Raw genomic sequence first — 25,343 nt, forward strand, 5'->3', positions numbered from 1 at the left:
ACTAAAACAAGGAAGAACTTTTACTGAAACAAAGAAGAGCTCCACGAAAGAACTCTTACCAAAACAAGGAAGAGTTCTCACGAACGAAAAACCAAGGAAGAACACTCACCTAACCATGCAAGAATTTACTGACACACGGATGAAATCTTAGTAAAACAAAAAAGAACTTTTACAGAAACAAAGAAGAACTCTTACAGAAACAAGAAAAAAAACTCTTACGAAAACAAGGAAGAACTCTCAAGAGCGAGAAACCAAGGAAGAACACTCACCTAACCATTCAAGAACCCACTAACACACGGAAGAACTCTTACTGAAACAAGCAAGAACTCTTACGGAAACAAGGAAGAACTCTTACAGAAACAAAGAACTCTTACGAAAACAAGCAAGAACTCTCACGAACAAGTATAATAATTAAAGAAAAAGTTACATTCAGACTAAAGTAATCACACATACACACACACACACACACACACACACACACACACACACACACACACACACACACACACACACACATACAGATGCTCCAGACATCTTTCAACATACACAACAAAAACAAATCTCTAGATAAAGTAGCGGAAGCTAGATAACATTCCGTCTCATACAAGACGGTAAACAGACATAACTTGACTTGATTTGACTTGACTGTAGTACGTTCGATCTGGAACCCAGTGAACCAAGAGTAAGATGATGGTCGGCACTAGACTAACAACTAAAAACTTAAAAAAAAAAAAAAAGAAATCAAAAAATAGTAGAATATATGACTAAGCTTCTACACTTAGTCATATACACTAAGTATTGCGTGTTGATTATACACTTACCGAATTCAAGCATTTCTGCGTCAGCGTGCGTCTTCAAAATATAACGCTAATTCTGATATATTGGGTTTAGAGCATCTAAGGTCTATCTAGGGAAGACATTGCGAAAGGAATTTTACAAAAATTATCTCAAATTTATGCTGTATAAAACTGCATTCTATGTCAGTTTGAAATTTGGTTTTCAGTTCCTTAAATAGGTAAATAAGATATATCCCTTTAGAATTTATTTTCCGAGTTCTCTCTTCATAGCTTCAAGTAAACTGCTTAATTTAAATCTTATAGTAAATACATGATCATTACGAAGACAGTATTTAAGCAAGCGTTATGAAATATCAAAATATAATATGTAGAGTATGGGCTGGCTACGGGCCTGATGCAAATAGTTGCAAATGTATTACTACAGTACTGCAGGGCCGGATTAAAGGGGGACTTACAGGGCCGGATTTAGCATTTTGGCGCCCGTAGGCCCAATAATTTTTTCCGCCCCCTAGTTTGGTTAAAGTTACTTTCCTAAAAACCTTTATTAAAAAATTATATCAGGCCTATATGTTAATTGCTTAAACACCACTCCACGATGCAATTTTATCATTGAAAGTTTTTTGAGGAATTTAATTGGTTCTGGGCTTAACAAAATACCGTTAATGTATTAACAAAAGATTGGTGAACTTTACCAACAATTATTTGTTCCAATAAACTTCAAAATCAGAATGCTTAATTAGCCTGATTTTTTAAAATCAATTCAAAAAGTATGTTAAGTTATGGCTATTTATTTTTATTTCTAGATATCTTTTAATTTTTTTTCTCTCGGCCGTGCGCCCCCTGGGAGCTTGCGCCCATAGGCCCGGGCCTATTGTGAAATCCGGCCCTGGGGACTTAGGGAGCTATAGCCCCGGTCTCCAGGTGAACAGAGGCCTCCACATTGATCAAAATCTCAACTGGCTATCTAAAAAGAATCATGAAGATACAATCATCATTATAAAATAAAATATGACTAAAAATGTGAAACATATTCCCTTAACTTTCCTATTGTGTTTTCACAGAAAAGTATTAGGCGAAGTCAACAGGGGCCACATATTTTTTTTCTAGTCCATGGCCTTCAGGTGGGTTAATCCGGTCCTGTAGTATTACCTAACACCGTTTGAGTTTTATCTTATTATTTATTAGGTTTTTAAAAATCTATTTATACCCATGTAAACGCAGTCAAACAAGTGGACTTCCATAAACAGTGCCAAGTTTTTTTTTTTTATGACTTGGTTATTCTCAGGACCGTCTTAATGCATATACCTCATGGGCACTTCTCCAGGGATCCCACGAGCAGAATTAAATGTAAAATTTAGTCGTAAGTGCCCCAGCAAATTGGTTTGCGCAGAGACCTGTAATGATATACGTAAATTTCCTACAATCTGTGATCCTAAGAATACGCTTGATTTGATCTTATTATGTAAATAACCCGGCCCACTCTGAAAAAGTAACGGACCCTCCTGAGAACAACTTGTTGGCTACACTCCTGCCACAAACTATGCCATGGTATGGAAAATGTTCTAGCATTTTCTGTTTTACATGACAAAATAACGATGAGAGAAGTTTTAATGCAAGAAATCGTACGATAACAGCTTCTGTGTCAAAACTAAAAACTTAAATATCGAAAACTCTTATATTAAGGCAAGGAGAATGTTTAAAATTTAATATTGGATATAAAGGCAAAGAACATCCATATTTCCACTTACCAGAAGAGCATTTTGAAGGTCTACTAAGAAATATCTTGTTTGGTGAGCGTTGGCGGCCGCAAGACTCAGTAAATAATCGTTTCTCGCTCCGGTGGATTTTTGATCTGACACTTCTCGTTTGGAAGAAACCTGTAATAATAATACATAGAAACAAATCAACACACACATAATTTATTAATTAATTTTGAAGCGCACACAAAAAATAACACATCAATATTTTATTTGTTTATTTATTTGTGTCGAATGTTATTCAAATACTCTTTTTTGATAAGTAAACAGAATAATTTCGAAATGGAGTTTGTTTCCTGATACTTACGCCGTATCTATTGGGTTACGCTAGTCTTCTTATAAGATTATAATGTTAGCATGTACGTCTGCTCTTTATTCTACATGGTGACTCTTTAATGAAAGCGGCTTTTAGATTTTATTCGTATCTTATTTTATTACTATTATTATTATCATTATTAATATTACGAGTGTGATTCAGAAAGTAACGCTTGAAAGCCCACTACTTGGCCAATATTATTACAATCATTCTGAACTGTTTATTATTAATGTAATGACGTCTAAGCTATAGAATGTCACTTGTTTCATCTTGCTATCTCTTCTCATTCCAGAGTAATGGAGCAATCCATAGCATCCAGTGTTGGCGTTTGGTTGAAACAGCTGGCTATCATTGAATGTCTGACTGCGGAAGTTTGTGCGCCCAGAAACATTCATCGCTGGTGACGAGTCGTGGATATACCATTACGATCCGAAAACAAAGCATCAGTCGGTGGAGTATCACCACAAGGTCCTATTCTCTGCCAAAAAAAATCCAAACTTGTCCCATCTGGTGACAAAGTGTTGTTGACATTCTGTCTCATCCTGCCTATAGTCTGGATCTTGCGCCCTGCGACTTTTGGCTCTCCGCCAAACTTAAGGATCACGTTAAGGACTAACGTTACAGTTGTGACGCGGAGGTGGAAGCAGCAGTTCGGCAATAGTGTCGCCAACAACCATCACAATTCTTCGCCGACGGCATGAAAAACTTTGTTTCGCGTTGGCATAAGTGTGTTTGTTGCCCGTAATGGGGGGACTATATTTTAAAAAAAATAATGCCATCATTTGTAACTAACATTGCAAGCTTTCCACTGATACTTGTATCGGTGCTATCTGTCAAACACAAATAAAGATATCACCTTGGAGACATTACTTTCTGAATCACCCTCGTATATCTTTGCAATGGACAAGAGCGATTATCTCGGCAGAGTTCCTTAATGGAGTAAATCTGTTCACATTTTCACGGCTAACGGTGATTTTAAAAGTGAATAGCCCTAACTTCTATGCAAACTGCATAACAAAAAAATGTTTATTGTCTATATTAAAATCCTATAGGTTCGCGTGATTATCTTTACTGTTTCTTAACAGAAGTTATTTCCTTTTGTTTTAACAATAATATTGGAGTCCATTTTAATATTTATTATTATATTGGCAAGAGTTAATTAGATCGTATGCTATACTCATGCATACAATGCTGAAATCTGGTAGAACCAGGTCGCTAGAGGTCGAATTTTAAGTTAGAGTCTAGGTAATTCTAGTTAAATGAGACAGATTCAATGTGAAATATTAAATACTGGGATTTTACGAAGAAAAACATATTTAAAAAAAAAAAAAAAACAATTCGTGCAAGTACTGTACCAAAGAGATCAGGTCAAGAATTGCCATAGTCAAAGAAGCATTCAACAAGAAAAGATCATTCTTGACTAGCATGCTCAATATTGGACCTAGGAAGAAGTTGGTCAAGTGCTATAAGTATATGGAGTATAGAACTTCATGGTTCAGACTTGAACATTACGGAAGTTAAGGAAGAAACGTTTAGAGAGCTTCGAAATGTGGTATTGGAGGAAAATGGAGAAGATAAAATGGACAGAGAGTAACAAATGAGGATGTTTTGAAACGGATAGGAGAGAAGACGATACTTCCAGTTAGCACGTAGGAAGGACATCGGAATTCGTAGGAAGGCCAATTGGATTGGACATCTTGCGAAGATTTGTCTTTTTCATACCGCCATAGAAAGAAAGCTGGAAGGAAAGCAAGGAATGGGAAGGACACAACTGATCAATGATTTGAAAAATAAAAGAAAATATTGGGAGTTAAAAGAGGAAGCTGAAGATCGAAAAAGAAGAAAGAAGAAACATTTCCAGGCCTAAATCTAAAGTTATAGAAGAAAACTCATTAGTGCCAGAACCTGTCATAGACAGAATACTTAGTAATACAGTCAGCATTTATATTTATTTCTTCCTCTTCCCGCTGGTCTAGTAGCCACTGTGCGTTCATTTGATGCGCGTGATCCCAGATTCGATTATCGGTAGGAGAACATTGAAATTTGAGCGCAGAGCGGTGGTTCGGATTCCATCTAAAACAGTATGTCCATGTCTCATATAGCCTTAGTACTGAAAAGGCAAGCTAAGCTTAAACATACAAACAAACTCTATTCCTAAACGAAGGTATTATAATTATGAATATTTCATAAGATAGCATAATAGTATAACATTTTTTTCTTAAGCTAGTGTTGTCTTTGAACTGTGAACTAAGTCTTCCAGAAATTGCTTAGACTAGAACTGTTATATCTTGTTCGTATTTCAACACTAGTCTCCTATGGTTACTTTATCAGTCATACCATATTCTACAGGATGTTTTAAATATGATTTTGCATCAATCAAGTCTCCGAAGTGTCTCTAATTTTGTTTGAATGAGAACAAACTTCTGTATTTTGAGGATACATTCTTTCAATTTAAGGTGGGTTATCACTCGGATGTCAGTACATATTTTAGCCCATTCCCTTATTATTGCTCAATTAAAACATTACATATTATAATTATAGTACTATAAGATAGAGTTACGTTTCAGCTACAATACAAGACACTGATTCATTTGGTTATTTCTTCTGATATTGAAAAAGGTAACAAATAAAAGAAAATATTTGATTCATTTTAAAATGAGCACACAAGATGGCACTTGCTGTTAGACCTTACTAGAAGTGCTCAGTTTAATGAAATGTTTATTTGTATGTGTAAAATTCTTTAAAGTAATGATCTTATTACGAATTAGATATATTGTTTGACCGTTTTTCGTGTTATGTTTCACATTTTATTTAAATATTCCTTTACATTTAAGGAAATAGATTTTGAGAAGAAACTTTCGCAGAACGCCATAACGTGTTGTTGCCAAACTTGTACGTTTACTGTGGTAGTTATTCCTGGATTCTAGCGTTGCAGTTCAGAAGCGAAACTTAGCTGTGAATTCCGGTAAGGGTCGAAACTAATTTCTCCAATAAGTATCGAGGCAGAATTCCATGATTGCTTCCTTTATTATCTGACACCAGTAAACACTCGACACTAATTGACAACGTCGCACTATTCAAGTAGTGATTAGCATAGCACCGAGAGCACCTAGTGACCCACCTTAACACTTGGAATCAAACTTATTGTAATACAAAATAAAAATGGAGCAAATGGCTTAGAAACAACCAGAACTCCACTGGACTCAAGTTTTTGGTGAACAAAGAATAAAATGTAGCATAGTGCTTAACGCATTGGTAGGATACGCCGAAGATCCCGTGTTCGTCTCCCAGTCCAGTCACGCATTTTTCAATATTTTGTGCATTATTGAATTCGTACATACAAAGAATTTGTTGCGTAAAAGTAAGTTCAAATTAATTGTTTCCTCCTATCATTAATATAAGAATAAAATGTGTTTGATATTTCGATAGTACCTATAAAACTATCCATACGCACTACGAAATATTAAACGCATTTTACTCTTATATTAATGAAAGGAAGAAACAACTGATTTACACTTTTTTTCTGTATTTAGAACTACCCATTGTATTTAGAATATGCAACAACGTAAATGACTGCAAAGACGCACTTTGAACGGAATTGCAGTTTATAAGTGATCGGGTCTTTCTTTTAGGTGGTTTGAATTACATGGAACATCGCACTATCCAAAGTCTACTGTACTTATAATAAGTAGTAAATTCAAACACTTTCAGCCAAGAGGTTATGACGATATATTTTCCTCTTGTAAGTATTGTTTCTTCAAGATAAGTGGTTTCCAACTCGATGCTCTGTGATGTTATAGTTTGCTGCTCGGATTTTCAGTAAGTGACACAAAGAGAGCAAGAAAAAGGCTGCAATTCTAGCATTGATACAATAGTATAAAAATAAATAATTCATATACAAGTACTCTCCTGTATTAAAATTAATCAATTATCATATGGGTTTGTTGTATTAGTTCATTGCAATTCTAAGTGTACATGTGACTGTGTTTTACCAACTATTCATTAACGACACGGTCTATCGAAAAACTTCCTTTGCGTTAACTTCTGACACGACGTCAACTTTGTTTAAGTTGCTCAAAATTCCTGGGAGGAACTTTGGACAAAATTGCAAAAGTGTGTCACAGAAAGCTCTATTCACTCACCTTAGTTATGTCCCTTTTCAAAAAAATAAAATAAAATAAAAATAAAAAGTGATTGTTTTTAACCTGCAAATTGGTTGACAAGACTTAAAGAAACAGAAAAGGGGTGCATTATTTTGTCGTTAAGAGTATACCGGTACACAGGGAAATCGCTCAAAAAAAAAAAAAAGACATTAAACTTGACATGCATTAGAGAAAAACAAAAGACTGGCGTGCTTGAAAAATAAAAAGCATATTTTTCTTTCTCTTCTAAATTAAGGGGAAAAAATCTCTTTGAACTTTCAAAAGGTTCGTGCTTTTCTGCTTTTGTTTTTAGAACGCATTGAAAACTTGTTCCTTCTAAAACTAAAGACTATTATGTTGTTCTATTTAAAAGAAAAGAAAGAAATGAACACTACCACCTACTTCCAATTTGCAGGAAATGCTTTTCAACTATTTAGAGACTCAACTAGTCATTCAAAGGACCTATACGAATTTTTCTTCTTTATATATATATATTTTCTGTTTTGAAAATTTCATTCCCTTTTTTCATTTTTCTTTCCCTCCCCCTCCTCCATGTCCCCCGCAATTCTCTCTCGGCAGCTACTTGTCAGCCTATTCGACTATGGTACGTAATAGCCAGAGAATTGGAGAATTGAAGCGGAGATGATTTCTCATATATATCAAAGGTACTTCTGTTATTGGCATGGCAATTTGTTCCGTTTCTCTCAACCGATCAGAACATACTTCACATTTTTTTTTTCAGTAAAGGAAACAACATTGAAGATAACCTAGATATGTTGAAATCGAAATTTCGAAAGAGCCAGTTCTTAACAATAAATTTTAAAATAAAAACTACTGTATATCTAAAGAATACTCTAAATCCTTTTCTTTTTAGTTTTAAATTCTATCTCGGAGTGAAATTAAAAAAAAAAATACGTAAGTCATGTTTGCTTCCTATTGATTTATAAGGGGATTTTGTTTTTGTTTTCTTTGAAATGAACTGGCTTAGTTAAATATCTTACGATTCTTCAAAATGAATTTGTATTGTATAAAAAGGTAACGTAAAATATTATATTAATTAAATTTGATTATTGAGTATTAAAATTATGTATTCGCATACAAGGTGCGTCCATACAGTGTTGGCAGATACGAAGGTCACAAAAGTAGCGAAGTTGTGCTCTAAAACGGATTTTGAACTCTTTATAGCAAAAACATAAAAAATAAATATTTTGCAGCTATACACTTTCGGTAATCATATACATTGATTTAATAGAAACACCTGGAGTTGGAAATACGCAAGATGTCTGGGTTGGCAACGGTGAGGCGGCGACTTGGACTGTTGGTGGTGTGTTAGAGCAAACTCCATACTACATCAAGAGCAATAGAATTGGAGCGTGTAATGAACTAGGTAGACGATGATACTAATAGTATTTAATAGCGACCTTTCTGAAGAAATGTTTCCTCATCCCGGCGAAATTAAAATATCGCGAATTTTATAGTAATTATGTGATATCTTCAAATAGATAAAAGATAATTGAAATGTGGAAGAAGAGCGCCCTAGACAATATTATCTTGCGTGAGGTACCGTTATCACAAGTCACCTAGTGGCTTTCCGTTTTCAGCCGTTTAGAAACGCGAAAATAAATGCCGATTTTCAAAATGGCTCGAAATCGAAAGTAGATAAGTGAATCGTGATAACGGTATCTCATGTAAAATGATATTGTCTAGGGCGCTCTTGTTCCACATTTCGATTATCTTTTATCTATTTGAAGATATCACATAATTACTGTAAAATTAGCGGTATTTTAATTTCGCCGGGATGGGACTTCTTAAGTCAGTTTTGTAGATTCTTAAATACACTTTACAACGTTTATAGTATGATTTTTCACCGATATTCGTCACTTTTTTTTTTAATTCATTCACTAAATTCTTTATCTGGAAGCCATGAATTTTGGAAGTTTTCTTGTAGCTCCACTTACTCATTATGCTAATATGGATAATACAGTAACACAATTAAATTTTGCGATGAATATGTTTACACAATTCCATACAATTATTATTAGGCCAAGGCATTAACTGAGACATCAACACGGTCAATGATACTGCCAAAGCACTAACTTAACAGAAGTCTAGTGTTGTCAGATCTGGAGGTTAAAATGTACTAAAACAAAGATTAAACTAGTATTAAATATGATAGTTTCAGTAAAACTATTGTTCGTTGTGAATATAATATTCAGTAATCATAACTTTTATCGTATTATATCAATATAAAACTAATAATTTGTGATTTTATATGTGGAAATAAGAAGGTTGCGCAGTTTTGAGAGCCAGATAATTAATGTTGAGCCTGTAGATAATTGAAAGTAGCCCAAAAGTAACCTGCCGCCTAATTTGAAATTTTAGTAGCGAGGACACTTAAATTATCTCCCAATCCACTACTTATAGCCCGATCTGACAACATTGCATCCATAAAGTAACCAAACTTTTAAAAAACATATATAGCTAAGTTACTTAACAATGATTCTGTAGCATGACAACACTGGAAAGATGTTTGTCTAAGCTTCTTATCACTGTCTAAACTGTTAGATGCAGTTTGTATCTGCGTAAGCGTGCGACAAATGCATGTAGTGTGCAATCGTTGTATGTACAAAACTTCTGAACGTCACGTTTTATCGCCCGCTCCGATGCATTTTACGAAGTTGTTGACCCGTTTTCCAGTAGCCACCAAATCCTTACGGTGCTATTCTGTCCAACATACGAGGCGTTTTGCAAAACAAGCACGTACTTACCTCATTTTCAACTTTTTGGTTAACATTAATCTAAACCTTTGTTTATCTGATGCATGGTTGGCAGCTAGTATGTGATTACGTGTCTATCAGCTCTCTCCAGTGCATGAAATTTCTCCATATTTCCCTCATTCCGTGATGATCAAGAGAGTTTCGACTTTGGTTCATCCTCAACATTTTTGTGTTTATATTTGAAACGGTTGTACCGTTGATACACGTGAATTCTTGATAATACTGCATCATATAATGTCCTTACTATCAGCAACTTCACGGTAAAACATTTATCCAGTTCGTAACAAGACTTTATATTAGAATGTTGTTCTACAGGGTGTCCAACATACAATGCAACCCGGAGTTTGGGATAGTAGAACACTGCTACTACCACGCCTATGAAGCATACAGATAACGTATGCTCCGTACTGATTTCTGTAGTAAGCAAGAGGATAACATATATCAGTACAATATACCGCTGTCAGGACAACGTATTTTTCTCAGTGAACTTTTGAACCTGAAGCGATACACAAATAATGGTTATACTAAAATAAAGCTTTGTTCATGCATATATTTTTAAACTAGGAAGCAACGATTGAAGTACACTAGGAACCACACAGCGTTGCCAGATGTAGCCGAAGGTGAAAATCAATTTGTTTTATGCAGAACATGTAAATTGACTCATAACTCATACGTATGGATGTTCTGTCGTCAATTTGTTTAGTTGGAGTAGCTTGGAAACTATGGAGCAGAAAAAAGAATTTTTCCTTTCCACCGATAACTAATCAGGTGAGGCCTCTGTAAGGAGAAACTAGAAAAATCGAAGTTTTCATACAATTAACACACTGAATTGGCAATATTGCTGATGTTTCAGTGAATATAAAGGTGTGTTAGGGATATGTCTACATTATGCAATTCCTGAAAACAATGAAAAAGAAACTTTGAAATTACCATGACAAAACTTTTACTTACATGCACCCGGCAACACTGCTACTACCACGCAATAAGTTATCAGCTCTACAGTAGATGCTGGAAGTGCTCCTTGTTTTGATTAAAACACTGGATCACACGTTTCACCATGATGGCAGCAACTTTACGAAGATTAGAAGTGTTAATATTCTCAATGGCACGGCGAATGTTCGTTTCCAGGTATTGTATAGTTCGAGAATTGTTCTTGTATACCTTTTGCTTTAAATAGCCCCATAGAAATGATTAGCAGTATTGCCAGGGGCATGTAATAAAAGTTTTATCATGGTAATTTGAAAGTTTCTTTTTCATTGTTTTCAGGAATTGCATAATGTAGACAGATCCTTAACACACCTTTTTATGCACTGAAACATCAGCAATGTTGTCAATTCAGAGTGTTAATTTATGAAAACTACGATTTCCGTAGTTCCCCCTTACAGAGGTCTCATCCGATTAGTTATCGGGGGAAATGAAAAAAATCTTTTCTCTGCTCCATAGTTTCCAAGCTACTCCAACTTAACAAACTGAAAATTGACGACAGAACATCCATACGTATGAGTTATGAATCAATTTACATGTTTTGCAAAAAAAAAAAAAAAAAAAAAATCAATTTACATCTGGCAACACTGTGTGGTTCCTAGTGTACTTCCATCGTTGCTTCCTAGTTTAAAGATATATGCATGAACAAAGCTTTATTTTGGTATAATCATTATTTGTGTATAGCTTCAGGTTCAAAAGTTCTACTATCCCAAACTCTGGGTTGCATTGTATATTGGACATCCTGTATTTCGATACGCGTGTTTTGTACGGCTATTTCATACTATATGTATTTTTCACCGGCTCATCCAGATACAAACTGCAATCAAACCGGTTTGAACATGCGCTAATCCGAAGCTTAGAAAAAGGTTCTTTCTGTGTTGTCATGCTGCGGTAACATTTTAAAGGGAGTTGGCTGTTTTCCGTAAAAGTTTGTTACTTTATGGGTGCATCTTGCATAAAATTTAATATTCACGAAACAATAACATTTAAATTTTGCAGATTTAAAAAATAAGTCAATAAAATAAGCGTACTAAACTTCCAGTTCATTTCAAAGATAATGAAGAAATAATTAATCATAGAAATGAATTGGCTAAACAATAAAGATGGTGCATGCATTGGACACTAAAATTAAGAATATTTCTCACAAAACACTACAACAGAGATATATACATATTGTAATATCCCACACCAGATTCTATTTATAAACATTAATAATGCTTCATTTGTACGGTAAACAACGTCACATGCGTCACTACAAGCTACTACACAAAGCAGACGACAGGAATCATTGGCACCATTGATCATGTGATGGAAGAAGAACACCAGCACCAGCGCCTCCCAGGGAGAGTTATAAAATTTCAAGTATCACCACAACGAACATCAGTTTCAGCTGATCAACTCTCTTCTCTTAGCTTGCAGTGGAGCTCTGAGAGATCACAACCTAACACAAGCCTTCTAACTTCCTGGAACTCTAAGGCCTTCTGCCAACTCTGCTTGCGTAGAGCATTGTAGGAGCTTAACCGCTCTCTTAGCTTGCAGTGGAGCTCTGAGAGATCACAACCTAACACAAGCCTTTTAGCTTCCTGGAGCTCTAAGGCCTTCTGCCAACTCTGCTTGCGTAAAGCATTGTGGGAGCTTAACCGCTCTCTTAGCTTGCAGTGGAGCTATGAGAGATCACAACCTAACGCAAGCCTTTTAGCTTCCTGGAGCTCTAAGGCCTTCTGCCAACTCTGCTTGCGTAGAGCATTGTAGGAGCTTAACCGCTCTCTTAGCTTGCAGTGGAGCTCTGAGAGATCACAACCTAACACAAGCCTTCTAGCTTCCTGAAGCTCTAAGGTCTTCTGCCAACTCTGCTTTCGTAGAGCATTTTAGGAGCTTAACCGCTCTCTTAGCTTGCAGTGGAGCTCTGAGAGATCACAACCTAACACAAGCCTCTTAGCTTCCTGGAGCTCTAAGGCCTGCTGCCAACTCTGCTTGCGTAGAGCATTTTAGGAGCTTAACCGCTCTCGTAGCTTGACGTGGAGCTCTGAGAGATCACAACCTAACACAAGCCTTTTAGCTTCCTGGAGCTCTAAGGCCTTCTGCCCAACTCCGCTTGCGTAGAGCATTGTAGGAACTTAACCGCTCTCTTAGCTTGCAGTGCAGCTCTGATAGAACCTTATCCTAAACCCAAATCTGAGCTTTGAGAGAGCCTTATCCTAAGCTCAAACCTCTTAACTTACAGTGGAGTTATAATGTGTTCTTCTGTTTCGTAAAGTTGTATGGAAATACACTTCTTAATGTGTGTGTGTGTGTTTGTGTTTACGTTAATATTTCATTACCTTCTTATTGCCTACAAAAATAAATTGTCTTAAATATTACTCTTCTATTCTGAATTAATAGAGTTTACCCTAAATTATCCAAATATTGGATCCAGATTCTTAATCTGCACCATAATGATAGCAATAATAAATTGATGTCGATTTACCAAGGACAAACTTTATGCATTAAATACTACATTGTCTTAAATGCAAGAATTCGATCTTCATTTTCGTCGATAATTGAGTTTCGTGTCGTCGTCGTTGCTGTCATTTAAAATATCTCCATGTTTTAAGTACTCAATTCATAACCTGTTTCAAGGCGTGCAAGTAATAACAATTTAACAGAGTATACGGTTCGTAAAATCGAAAAAGGCTGTATAATAAAAAAGAAGTTGTATTCTTCAAGAGAGAATTTCATCTTTTACAACGTCATCCCAGAAAGTAATTAGGAACGTTATTTCAAATATCCTTCCATTTTCTCTCTTTATATCGTATTTCCAAACATTTTCTCTTATTTATTTCTGAGACGTATTCAAATTTCACGACGAGTTTTTTTCTCTACAAATGGAGCCCGGAAACTGATGTATGAAAAGTGCTTAAAGATTAAAATGTCTTGTTTAGGCTAGGAAAAGTGCTTGTTATAATGATTGTGGTCTCAGAAACATTCAAGTGATATCTCGTAATACAGGTTATACAGATCTCTACTCCCTTCTTTTATATATATATATATATAAAGTAATGTAATTGGTTTAAACTAGTATATAAAACATCAAAATTTTTCTGCAAGGGTATAATCACGTAAGAAAAAAGCAGTTGAGAATACTCCAAGAACATATTGCCAGAACGAACTTTAAAAGAATGAATTTTTCTTATTAACTTCTATCGGCTCTATACCAATTGTTCTATGTACTTTATGATTATACTTATTAAACAATTCTTGTAATCCTCAACATTTTTCAACATGTTTTGTTTAAGAGTTGTGTTAAAACGTTCTACGATATGTTGGTTTACGAAGACACATGCTCAAAATTGAAAAATTCGCAAAATATCATCTCTCTATGACTTAAGGTTCCTTACGGATCCTCCGTAAATTTCCCGAAATTCGAACTTTTTGGGCCAATATCTGGAAAACCATGGCCAGTTGGCCAGTGGCTAAATCTTTACTCTCTTCTTAGGTATTGATCAACACCAATATGATTTATCTATGACTTACTGTTCCCGAGATATACCTTCTTAAATCACCCAAAATCGGAACTGTTTTGGCCAATATCTCGGGAACGGTAAGAGTGACGCGAAGAATTCCATCATTTCTTTAGATTGTTTTTTTTTTATATACTCTATCAAATGGAGGGCTTAAAATTGAAAAATTCGCAAATAACAGACATAGAGAACTTAGTAACGAACTTTTTAAGTTCGTTGAAAACAAGTTTTCTTTTGTTTTAAATCTTCTTGATCGGTCACCGTAAGTAGGCCTACACAGGTTTATAATAAAGAATTCAGAGGAAAATTATACATCCATATATAATACAATCGTATTTAGTGATAACAATAGGGGCCTTTTAAACGAAAGGTGAGTAGTTAGGGTGTTTTGAAAAAGGACTAATTAGATATTCGTACCTACATACAGTTGTATCTCTGCAATATAGAAACTACCGTATCTCGAACTTCTCGAAATCCTCATCGAACAATTTCAGTTACTCCATTGAAATCTAACTAGAGATGCCCACGAGACAAGACGAGACAAAAATTTTTGTAATGAGATTTCGAGATAAGGCAAAGCATTTTCCGACACAGAAAAGCAGAAAAGTACGAGTACAATGTTCGAGAGGAGACATCATTTCCATGACATCTTTCCAAGAAGACAATTTTCCTACAGATCCTACTTTTATCTCGTTGGTAACCCTGAATTGAATCCAGGACCACTAGCACTGAAAGCGAGCATTTTAACCATTTGACTACGCATCAGAACATTTTGAAGATTTTCTTTTTTACTATTTTTTTTTTAATTGAGACCTGGACATACGGCTTAACTGTGATCCGAACTACAAGAATAATTGCCACTGGAAATCGAACTTTTGAACCTAGCACACTTAACGTGGCAACATTAATCGTTTAGCAGGGTATCAGAACCATTGAATAAGATTAAAAATAGGTGAATTTAGGGGAGTGTGCCATGGACCACGAGCATAGGCGCCCGAAGGGGACAGGGAAGGCTCGGAGAGGACTGGCTCACGAAAATGTATACGTAATAAAGGAACCTTAACTATTAAATATCAGAAATATCAGACAATATAGCAACCATGGAGATACCCTTCTAGAAAATTTTCTTGGGGAGCCACTTTTGCCTTTACCTACAAGGAAGCCTGCATGTTATTAGGATTGAATCAACAACTACGATCTTCACTATTAAGAAATCAATTTTTCATTTTATTTATTGAAAGTAAATTGTTTTATACTTACTTTCTACATACTTGAATAGCCCACGAGAACTAGGAAAATGTTTCGTTCAATCTTGGTTTCAGGAGATCTCGCATGGGCAAATGAATATTCATCATGATTTCTGCTACGATTTCCCTTCGAGTTCCTTTCAGATATATAACCTTTCATGGTTCTCTTATTGTCCACATATATCACTCTCCACTTCCGAGAACATCAATATGTTTTCCTTGAAATCTCTTGAAAGTGTTTTCGTCTGTGAGTCAATCAATGTGGAACCAATACCGTGTAGATATTCAGTGAAGGATGGTTTTGAAAGCAGCAAAATGTATGTCCATGACCCTGTTAACCTTTTAAGTGTTACCAAGCGTTCAACATTTAGAACTTCTTCAAAAAGGAAAACCACAGGACCGAACAAATGGCTGTGTGAAGTAAATGTTCAACACCTAATTGCACACGAGTGTGTGTGTGTGTGTTGCATTAGCGCTCTCAGCCACAAGAAGAAGAACAAGAACAGAGAAGGAAGACATTGAGTAGTCTTCGGTTGACGTGAGAGTATCGTGTTACTCAACCATTAACTTAGACGTCTTGCGATCGAAACTTCACTAACAATGGAAGTTGGTCGTACTCTACAAGTAGCAAAGGCTCCTTTTAGACGAGTTTTACAAGAAGGAAACTTTATCATCCAGTTTTTCCTTATTGTTTATTATCATTATTACTAAAACTTTTTTTTGTGCTTAATTAATACTTTTTTTTTTTCTTGGAATAGCATACACTTGATATTTTGAAGTCAACTTTGTGAAAACTACACGCCATAATCAGAAAAATGGTTATGTCTAGTTGTAGTTTTAAAGAAATCACTTCCCAAAAGAAACTGACTGATTTCTTGATCTTATTTTAACGTTTCTTTTTAGCGCCACGGCTGTATAAGACACAATTCACTCTTCTGACACTGAAATTTATGAAATGAAATGAAATCTTTAAGTTTTACGTTCCACGATTATGTTGGCTAGGCTAAAGAAGACGGTGATGATCAGAAATGAATGAAATGGTAGAAAGAAGAAAGTGGAAGAACCCTGAGGGAACCCACGCACATGGTGTTTGCCCACCACAAAGTTCACTTGGCGCGAACTGGGATCGAACCAAGAACCCCAAGCACCAGGGTGAATGCTCTACCATTGAGCCACCGCGGCCCCCCTGAAGTTAATGACTATTAAACAAATCAGTGGTTACTATTTTCACCCAACATATCCGCAAGCATAGTTGTGTTTTAGTTTAACTACCAGAATGTGCATTCTTCACACGGGGAGAATGCGTTTCATTTTGGACATAAAGGGCACCAAAACTGTCACCAATCCATTTAGGGACTCCAAAAACTATGAATTCGAAACTTATATATGTCATTTTCAATTCTTTTTACATGTCACCATCCCCCCTCATGAGTACTAATGGGTGCTGAATTCTGATTTAAAACGCATGGGAAATGTTACTGTTCGTCTCAGCGACCCCAAAAACTATGAATTTGCATTGGTCATTTTCGATCAATTTATATATATCTATATCTATCTATCTATCTATCTATCTATCTATCTATCTATCTATCTATATATATATATATATATATATATATATATATATATATATATATATAGATAGATAGATAGATAGATAGATAGATAGATAGATCAGTCTCCAAGATGCAGGGATGAATTTGGATTTAAACGGAATCACGAATGTCACTGTTCATCTCAGCGACCCAAAAACTATGGATTTGACACTAATATCGGTCATTTTAGATCATTTTTACATATCTTCCCCTTCTCCAAGTTTCACCTCAAAGTGACATAATAAAAATCACCCCAGGTTCGAATCTTATCTATGTGGTAAATTTCATTGAGATCGGTCGGGTGGTTCAAGAGTTATTAAGTCACATAGATAATCACTTTCATTTATATTTATATAGATTTTAGATATTTGCCAACTTGCTAATTCTGAATACTGTTTGATTACTTGATTAACTGATTCAATATTTACCATAACGCTCCTTTTTAGCATCGAGGCTGTATGAGACAGAATTTACTTGTCAGACACTGAAATTGATCGTTACAAACCAAATGTATGGTTACCATCGACACATCACATATTTAGAAGCATATTTACGTCAAACTATAATTTTACAGATATGTCAACTTGCCAATCTAAGAGACTATTTCTTTGGTTGATCAATTGATTTAAATGTAATGTCACTTTTCAGGCTATATGAGACAGCATTTACTCGTCAGACATTGAAGTACATGGCTAGTAAACAAATTAACAGTTACTATCTCCGCACAACTCATTCAGAAATATGGATGTGCATATGTAGCAATTTTAAAGAAATGATAACTTTTCAATCAATTTTTTAATGAGAGCGAGATGACGGTAACACTAGTCGCGTTGAGAATATAAAGACCATTGAGATTAGTGACAAGGGAATAAGTATGAGAACAAAGTGGCACAAGTTTCATTTATAATAAGAAATTCAATAAGGTTAATGAGCTTAGCTTAGATTAAGCTAGCGCAAGTTTTATTAAGCATAGTGAGCTTGAGCTCGAGCAAGTGCAAGTTTGAGCTAACTTGAGCTTTTTTGAGATTAGTGAGCGCGAGCTCTATTGCGAATAGTAAGCGAGAGTTCGAATAAGCCCCGATTTTAAAAGTGACATCTCTAGGCTGGGTAACTTCCAAGTATTCTCTAAATACTGAACCCTGCAGAAAGAAACTTGAAGAGTAGACACTGTGATCAACCAGGCACGTAGCCAAGGGGTGGGTCCGGACCCCCCCTTCGAGACCAGAAATAAAAAATTAAGGAAGAACGAAACAAAAAGAAACAAGAAATAGGAAGAATCAGCGTTAAAAATAAAGATAAAATATAAAGATAAAAATATAAAGATAAAAAAGCTGAAAATAAAAATAATTTTTCGTCATCGCATCCTTGCAATATCAAACATGTTATTTCAGAAAAGGTTTTCTACTGCTCCTTTAACTTGTCATTTGGAACAGACAGTAATTGACGGAATAATAAAACAAAACAGTTATGTGGAAAGCAAGTCCTGTTAATCTTTGATTCAACAGAGAAAGGAACGCAGATATTATAAAATATTTTACAAGACATTATTGGATACATACTTTTTTAAATAGTTGAGATCATAATGGAAGGAAAATTGTTATATTTGGATGAACAAAAGAAGGAACGTAGATATTGTAAAAATTTTTAAAATATTTTTTAAATATTCTTTTATTCGAGTTTTCTTCATAGTTTGTTACTAAAATACTTATTAACATGCATGGGCGCCGATTCTGGGGGCCGAGGGGGCCCGTGCCCCCAAAGGTCATGTGGGCTCCCTTGTTGTATTTATGAATATACAATATATTGATGTAATTTGAATGCAATTTGTCTTAAAATCCTCATATATGCCTTCTGCATCTGAATGGACCCCCCAAATTTACAGAGAAATCGTCGCCCTTAATAACATGTTATCATTTTAAAGTCTTAACATACCAATATATGTTGCTAGTAAAATGTTTAAATTGATCAGGCCCCTGTCCCCCCCCCCATCACGAAATTCTGACTAAACGAACCAATATATGTTACTAGTAAATTAGTTTAGAATAATCGAACTCTGGTGTGATAACCACAGTATTTCATGTCTCGGACCCCCCCTATTACGAAATCCTGGCTACGTGCCTGGATCAACTGATCTCAATCTCATAAATCTTATCATAAGACGTACACGTTTGGAGTGAAAGGTGTATACTCTGAAGACCAAGATTTAGGTCATCTTCCAAACAGAGCAACCATTACAACATCTGCTCTGGATTCTTACGTGGTGAGAATAAATAATTGAAAGGGGAAAGTTTGAGGGAGAAAACGTTTTATGAATGATAGACAGGTGAAATGAGTTTTTCCATTATAGTAACAACGAGTTGCTCTTACTTTTATTTATTTATTTATTTATTTATTTATTTATTTATTGCGAGAATCCAAAGTTCTCTTCGGAAAACAAAACATAACTTGAAAGTATTAACTTTTTCTTCACAGGCTGGAAGGTAAATTTAAAAGTAGTAACTATATCTAGATAAAGTTAATGTAGCTTTAAAAGTTTGAAGCTCGTTCCGTGTATTGAAGTTATCCTTAGCACACGGAAAAGTATGGTAAATTGAACCATTTCGAGAAGTTTTCGGATTTAGCGGAATCTCTATAAGTAAAATTTAATGATTACATATTGCAGGTTTATAGTTTGGAAATGTATTTTACCTATGATTTAATAATAATTGTGTGATACAAAAAAGTCTGACGTAACTTTGAAGTATTTGTAGATAGCTACTGTGAGTTTTAATACTCTATATTGGACCAGGTAGAAGGTATCAAGAAGATAAGTTAAGAAAGTTTTGTTTGCATTCTACTGTACTTAGATATCTCACAACGTTTTTAAATGTTCAGTTATTTATTACTTTTAAATAAGAGGAATAGTAAACTGCCAAACACAATAATATTTGTTCAAATAAGAATGAAATGTTATCAAATTCATAGATATAGGGTACAGCGGGGTAATTCGAATAGGTGGGGAATTTGAATAATGTTAAGCATTTTGCCAGCTGGAGTGAAAACGCGGCTCGCCATGTTACTGAACTTGCGGTGGATTTGTAAGTGGTGATTTGCAGAAGTCGCTCTCAGAAATACAAAATATTCCTTCGGTTCTGAAGGCTTACACGATTTTTTGCTTGCTGCAAGGTAAGTACGAATATGTGTATTTTTAGGTCGTTATAATTTTCAACGTTGTTTTCTTAAGCTTTTCTTATTATTAACTGGATAAAATGAAACCGATCTGGATTATAATCGTATCAGTAGCATGTGGGGCATTGAAATACTGTACGCTGGCGTCAACTAATGAGTAGTTTTCATACCGCGTTCTGAATGGAATATTCGTCGATTGCGGGGCAATTTGGATAATTCAAAACGGGGAAATTTGAATACCAGTGCAATTAGAACTATAGGGTTACTATTTTATATTTGTTTGTCAAAAGCGAGAGCTTTTGGTGTTAACAAGGAAACTGAATTCTTATTTTGACTTACTGGGAAAATTAATGAACGAGTATGATCTCCATAAACCGTCCGAACCGTATTTATAATATGCACGAAAGTAGGCTTCCTCTAGATAACAGACCCCTAAAATTCTTGCAGAAAAGGGTAGAAAAGAGGTGATAAGTTTAACATCTGTTGAGCGCGAGGAAAATATAACGGTGCTAGCATGCTACAATGCCAGGTCTTTTATACCTCCTGTAGTAATATTCAAAGGCTTACGCCAAAATCCGGACTTTAAAACCCAAAATCTCACTCTCAACTTTTGTCCTTAGCGTTCTGCCAAAGCCATGACATCGAAATACTTTACCTACCTCCACACACAACATACGTATTACAACCACTCGATCGCTCTATTTTTAAGGCCCTTAAAGCCAATTACCATCAAGAGGCAACTATCTAGATTCACCAAAACCCGAGCTTAGTAATTAGTAAATCTCAGTTCTGCATTTTGTTCACAGAAGCCCGGAAGCGGACATCTTCTGTTGGACTGGTAGTTAATGAGTTTTCATGTATCGGTATATACCTCTTTAGTCCACAAGCTATTGACGAATTTCGATTCGACCCTTCGGAAACGTATGGCTTTGTTACACATTTTGAGGAGCAGTCTTCTTGGGAAGAAGATCTTAACAACGCGCCTTCTTCTTCCTGTCATGGCTCTCAAAACTTTGTCCCAACGAAGCCTATAGATGAACCCATACAACAAGTGCTTCTCAGCCCAGAAAAAGTTTGTGTGCAGAAGAGACGTCGTGTCACAGGAAAATCATGCCACTGAACTATTGAAAATATTCGGGGTATGAGAATAAAACAACTCCAAGGAAAGACGCAAGCATCGGGTGCAACAAAATCCAAGGATACTACAAGAAAGAAGAGTGCTAATACAGAACCTGACACGAAAAAAAAAAAAAAAATGAAAGCTCGAAAGAAACTGATATCCTCTACCCCTTCCAGTGACGAAGATGTATTTTTAAGCTTAAAGATGGCAGCAGGCAATGAAAGTCAAACATGGAATTGCTGTTTTTGCCTTGTTAATTACTATTCAGAACGTTCTGCTAGAAAGGGAGAATGGATTCGTTGCCAGCGTTGTAAGGCATGGTTCCACGAAGTTTGTGTCGATGCAGAAGGTCGAAAACAGTTTATCTGTTGTCGTTAAATACGAATGATGGAAGATGAATTAACCTATTACGTCTCTGCCTTGGACAGTGTTACTAATTTATTTTTATTTTTATTATTATTATTATTATTATTATTATTATTATTATTATTATTATTATTATTATTATTATTATTATTATTATTATTATTATTATTATTATTATTTTGGTGTAGGCCTACATTCAAAAAGATAGCTACAGGTAACGCATATTTATGTACTTCTTTTCATTCAAAATTAATATATTTCAACTACCGTAGAATTTGCAATCTAACTATTAAATAGTTTATATATTATTTTTATAAGACTTGTTTATTTTGTTGGTTATTCATATTACCCCACTCGTTATTCAAATTGCCCCTCGCATTTACGTTTTTCGAAATTTCGGCGGGGAAATTGAATACCCAAATTTCACAATGATGTATCTCAGATACTCTCTTAAGAAAAATTGTTAAGTAATAGTAAGGTTCAAAGTTTTTGTTCACAATTTTGTATTTGGATACCAATTACAGTTTCTGAGATATATGAGGAAATGTCTGAATTTATTCAAATTACCCCGCTGTACCCTACCTCAGAAAAAATTAACAATTAATTAAATGTATTTTAAGTATTTAACATTTCCACTCTGTACAGGAAAATATTTATTTCCCTTCTCCTTCCTGCTACGCATATCAGAGGAAACTAGACGTAACACATCAAGTAGCAGATTTTGGAACAACACCAGTTGCGAATATGGCTGATGATTTGCTCATTACATTGTTCACCTACCACAATTCTTCTTTTTCTCAGGTCAGTAATTTTTTGGAAGAATATGATATGAAATAAGGTTCAGGATCGTTGGTTCAATATAAATATAAATGGGATACAGAAATATTATAGTTATAAAATGATGGTATCTATAGTAAAAGGGGAGAATAGTGGCTCAATGGTAGAGTGCTTACCTCTGGTGCGATCTCCGCCTAAGTAAGTTTGTGGTGGACAACATCGTGTCCGTGGGTTTTTCTCGGGATACTCCCGTTTTCTCCCACTTTCTCACTGTACCTAATCTTCCATCATCATTCATTTGATTTGACCATCGTCTCCTTAGCCTAAAGGGCATAATCGTGGGACGTTAAACTAAAAGATTTCATAACTGTATCTATCTATCTATCTATCTATCTATCTATCTATATAAATGACTTCGAGGCTGTCGGTCTCATAATCGCGAGAAAATAGGTGAACCATTTGAAATGAATTTTAGAACACATTTAACACTTGAGCCGACATGGGAATTTAAAATCTTATTTTCATTGAAATGCGTACTCTAAATGAGAAAAAGAGTTTAAATTTTTCATAATGAATAATTCCATAAACGTATTCTTGTCGTGCCAAGAACAGAAGCAAAGACTGAAACATGAGATGCGTAGTCTCTAGCTAGCCAAAGGCTAGTTGTTATATATTATAAAGTGATGTCATTTAGAGAAGTAATTAGAGCACAACAGGATGTAGATGAATTAAACAAGGTAATAGAAACTATATTACAGTGTGTAGCTGACTTCTCAGAATAAGCAAAAGAAGGACTATATTTCAGAGAAAGTGTCTAATATTAAAATATATTCAGCGCCATGGAGACTACAGGAAGTAATACTAATTCAAACCTAAATCAGCAAAATGTACCACCTCAGATAGTTACGATGAATATTAAACAGAATTATGTAAGCTATCACGTTTCGACATAAAATCAGGCAATGACATTGTAATTTTTTAAAAGGAATTTGATGATACGTGCGATATTAACGGATACAACAGTGACAAAAAGAAATTATTGCTCCCAACAGTGTTTAAAGGAAATTGTAGACTGTGGATAAAAATCTTCCTAAAAAGGAAAGACCCAAATACGTCATATGATGTGTTAAAGAAGGAGATGATTGAAGAGTTTTGGAACTCAAATTTCAACTTAAACATAGAAGAAAGAATTGGTTACAAGTTTCACAAAGAAGGTGGTGAACCTATTATAAATTTTATTTAGGACATGGGTTAGCATTGACTGATAAGTTTGATTGCGACATGACAGCCAAAAAAGAAAAAAAAAACATAGGTTTAATAGCAGTGCCATGCCGTAAGGCGAGTCGACGGTCCCGGGCGCCGAAGTAAGTTGGCGCAAAATTCATGAGGAAAAAAAAAGGAAAGAAAAAGAAGAAAAATTACTTGAAATATTATTAGTATGTACTTAAATCCTCTTCCTGCTTTAGGAAGTGGTCCCATATGTTACTTATGTTAGGAAAATGCGTGTGCACATATGTAAAATTGAAGGGAAAAAGTAATTTTAAAAAATGCTCAAAATCAAGGAAAAGCAAAATTTATTTTTGAAAATTTTCTTACACTTCACGCCAACCATGGTGGCGTTTCGCGGCTCGTCTGTCGGCTTCACTCATATGTACGGGAGCGCCGCCATTCTCGCCCCGGGCGCTGATTTTCCACGGCACAGCACTATTTAATAGCTTCAGGTTTGTTACTTTATTTCTTAGATAAGGTAGGGACGTCATGACAGAATACTGTAGACGTATTCATAGAAGACCTACTAAAACAGAGAAGAATAAATGAAAGATCGAGAGAAGACAACAACGAGATAAGAGTAAAGGATAATCTGATTCAATTTCGGTTGATAAGAAAACTTGGGAGACATATTACAGTAGAAAATTCGTCGGCTAGTGATTCAGAAGAGGAGAAAATACTAATTTCAGGACAAAGTGAAAACAAGGCGAGTAATAAACGTAAGGAAAAATAAATTAAACTAGAATTGTCTAGTACATAAATGGAAAGAATAGAAAAGGAATTACAAGTAAAAGTTGATAACATTTGTTGTGTATGAAAGGCTTGCTTTGGTGCCATTCTTATTTAGGAGGTGGGAAGCAACGTATGAATGGAAATAACTAAAGCCTGTGACAAACATCTTGGCATTTCAACTAAACGAATAAAACGCAAGCTCTGGCGCGACGTTGCCAAGTGGTAAAAGGGTGTGGCTATGGCTAAGCAGACAAACTACAGCGCGATCAGGTGGTAGAGGATAAACGTGTATGTGTACAAAATAAACGTGGCAATACCGCTGGCCTCTCATTTGCTAGCAGCGCTTAAAGGGAACTTGGAGCACCACCTTCAAATGCCAAGATGTTTGTCACGCCGTTTAATATGAAAAAGGCATAACGAATCACGCAATATCACAATCAACAATTCAGTGCACTTCTACCGTGCATTAAGTAACATGTATAGAAGTTTATCATTGTTCAATTTTCATTCGATACTCGAAAGCAAGATAAGTTGTAAATCGAAGGAACAGTTATTGACAACAACAAATAGAGAAATGTTGAGTCACTGGCTGAATTGTCACTTATTTTTTCCTTCGTGTAATTTTGACTCAAATCAACCGATTATTTGTACAGGGTTAGCATAAATGATTCATTCATTTTGAAAAGGCTATATTTTCAAAAGTATTACACATACATACGTATATGAAAGATATATGAAAAGAACCACAAACTCACCAAGTTTGTATTGTGTGGAAGGACGAGTTCATTATCTTTCC

General features: G+C 35.2%; 1 protein-coding gene across 4 annotated transcripts in view; it reads right to left on the reverse strand.

Moving 5' to 3' along the window:
• Positions 1-25,343, reverse strand: part of LOC145662395 (protein nervous wreck-like) — a 554,721-nt gene that overhangs the window by 224,775 nt on the left and 304,603 nt on the right. For all 4 annotated transcript variants that reach the window (XM_081727930.1, XM_081727929.1, XM_081727928.1 and 1 more), the window contains exon 8: positions 2,546-2,674. In XM_081727930.1, coding sequence (XP_081584056.1) covers positions 2,546-2,674 — 129 coding nt within the window. The remainder of the gene's footprint in view (positions 1-2,545; positions 2,675-25,343) is intronic.

Source organism: Thermobia domestica, chromosome 10 (assembly GCF_964235325.1).
Source record: "Thermobia domestica chromosome 10, izTheDome1.hap1.1, whole genome shotgun sequence".
NCBI lineage: Eukaryota > Metazoa > Arthropoda > Insecta > Zygentoma > Lepismatidae > Thermobia > Thermobia domestica.